The sequence below is a fragment of the Schistocerca cancellata genome, chromosome 9 (assembly GCF_023864275.1).
Source record: "Schistocerca cancellata isolate TAMUIC-IGC-003103 chromosome 9, iqSchCanc2.1, whole genome shotgun sequence".
Classification (NCBI taxonomy): Eukaryota; Metazoa; Arthropoda; class Insecta; order Orthoptera; family Acrididae; genus Schistocerca; species Schistocerca cancellata.
This window is the reverse complement of record NC_064634.1, coordinates 208,813,935-208,816,585: the sequence shown is the minus strand read 5'-3', so window position 1 is coordinate 208,816,585 and position 2,651 is coordinate 208,813,935. Positions and strand designations below refer to the sequence as shown.

General features: G+C 38.8%; 1 protein-coding gene across 1 annotated transcript; it reads right to left on the bottom strand.

The window, feature by feature from the left end:
- Positions 1-386: 386 nt before the first annotated feature.
- On the bottom strand, positions 387-1,846 carry LOC126100730 (ADP-ribose pyrophosphatase, mitochondrial). The gene has a single exon (XM_049911351.1). The coding sequence runs from the start codon at positions 1,699-1,701 to the stop codon at positions 775-777; it is 927 nt and encodes a 308-aa protein (XP_049767308.1). The 5' UTR covers positions 1,702-1,846; the 3' UTR covers positions 387-774.
- Between the last annotated feature and the right edge of the window lie 805 nt (positions 1,847-2,651).

Below are 2,651 nucleotides of genomic sequence, written 5' to 3'. Positions count from 1 at the left end.
CTCTATCACAGCTTTGTATAGAGCACCACAGTTCTTTGTTGCCATCAGCATCAAACAACACAATTCTCAAATGCTGGTGATGGGTTAAGTGTAATTTCAGTATAAATAGCACAACCTATTAAACTAAAATTGAAGAAATCATTATCCAATTCAATTTGCTATATTACAAAATGTAAATACAGTTCAAATAAAAAATAGAATTCTAGATTGAGATTACACTGCAAAACAACCATACTTTGGGCATGAACAATTAGTCAAAATCACTCTCTCAGAGCACTTACAGATGACTATCAAAACAGATGCCTCAGTTTCTTCTCATTGGTATGTCAACAAACGTCACAAATTCAGCATATGTTGTGTAATAAAAGAATCATATTACAATCAGATCAATTTAAGAAAAACAATAAATTTATTAACACAATTCATAAAAGAATCTAGAAAATTATATTTTTGAGACAGAATGCTTGCACAGATTAAACCCAAGGTCTATGCGGGGAAACGTACAAGAATTCCCTATATAGGAAATAGGCAGATGCTGCATGGAAACAGCGTTATATATGGTGATCACCTTTGCTTGAATCATTTGTGTTATACTGATTTTGTCGAAATCATATAAAGTCACAATGCTGAAAAACTGAGTACAAACACATGAGCCTTAAGAAAATTACAAAAATTGCAGAGATCGTCAACTTAACTTTCAAGGGTTTTTTTTCCAATTCGTTATAAACAAATTACACCATAGGAAACATTTTTTAGTTCGGATTCCAACTAACCCTACCAATGTGAATTTCGTTTCTCGGCCACAGCTTCAATAAATTCTATGTGACTTGCATATAGTTCCAGATCCTTTCCCACATCCATCCATCTAACATTAACGGCGTCATCCCCTGCAGAAAGAGGCAATTTGCCAACAGACAAACCAGTCTCATCATGAAAATTCACTGCGACGGTTTCCATCCACGCATTATCTGTGTTACGTGGATCATCTACATAACCTTTATAAACTGTTTCTCCACTTTCAAAAAACTTCGTCACGATTGCATCTGCTTCATTCAACTGCTCTGGCTTTCTTCCTAAAGCATCAAGTGCTTCTTCGAAAAATTCTCTCTTCAAGGTGGTTGTTACCACCTCGCCAGGATCCACCATTCCGCCAGGTATTGCCCATTCTCGTGTGTCCCTGCGCTGTATTGCAACAAACTGGAGGATTTTCTTTTCAGATGTTGAATGCAGCTCAATTTCATTGTTGCTCGTCCTTTTCCATCTCGTTACTATCGGGTCTGCTGCATGATTTGGTCCCCATCTACCCAAACACCCTCTACCGCAAACTCCAGTACGTCCCACAGGATTCAATGGAAATAAATTTTCAATTTTGTAAACTCCTACGTGACTTTTGCGGTTAACACTGCCATCCAGTTGGTTCCATTGTGGATGAAACGAAGGATGCGAAATCTCCGGATCTGCCCAACTCTGGCCTTTGATATGAGCAGCCGTGTAATTTGTTGGTTGATACTCAGGATAGTCGATGTCCCAGTGGATTTTCTCGTCGGGTACAGGAAATCTCGCAACAGTATTGTCTGTTCTGGGGTAGAAACCTCCTCGGCACTTAAAATGCATCATCCTGCACTGAGACGCTTGTCTAAAGGATGCACCGAACATTTGCGTCAGAACCAGCAACAAATGATACAATACGAAAACATTCATTACATCCTCGTATACCACACATTCGCACGACTACCATAACTTTAATCCGGTAAGTTATACCGATCTACACAACAATCCGCCAATCACATTGCTTCCACTTCCCACCACTAACTTCGCCGATTTAGAAACAGAAACAATAACAAAACAACGATATAATTTGACATCGATAGGCAAAGCTAACGATTGTAGTATCGATCAGCCGCTCTGTATCCTAAGCCGCGTATCCACAGTCAACGAAAACTTGCTCATGAATCCCGTCACCATCACCCACGAAGGTCGACCTAAAGTGTTTCCACACACGCGGTCTGATTTTCTACTGACATTATATTCAGTATGGTGACAAACGAAATTAACTATGCAGGCGTCAATGCAATGGTTCGCGTTTCAGCTTAATAGCTCACAGAAACGTTAACGAAATACCGAGAACGAATTTTCAGAAACAACTTAAAACATACGCCCTTTTCGATGATTCAGTCTTTATTTTACTACGATTGTAAATCGCTTAGCGACTCATTGTCATATGACACAACGTTTTTGGTGATTGTAGCATTGTGTGGAATTATTAGCAGCCACTGGCTTAATCCTGATGGAAAAATATGCTTTACCAAGTATGTTAAGGCGCAACTAAGTTCTTGTCTGTGTCAAAGATTGTGTAGTACTGTGTAATCAATTTTTAGAAAAATGATTGGAACTGGAAGAATGACTACTTAAACGTCTTTGACCGAGCAGTCAACCTTCTAATCTTGTCTTCACAGTCTTTACAGCTGCAAGAAGTAAGGGGCTGAAGCAGTTTTCTAGCATATTCATTTAATATTGAATCTTAATACTCTTTTGGTAGACTTCGATGGGATAATTGACATCTATTTCTAAGTATCTGACAGTTAAGATTTTTCAGCATTTCCTCTGAGTGTCCTCCTAGTGAAACAAACCTGTTACCATTTGTGCCACCC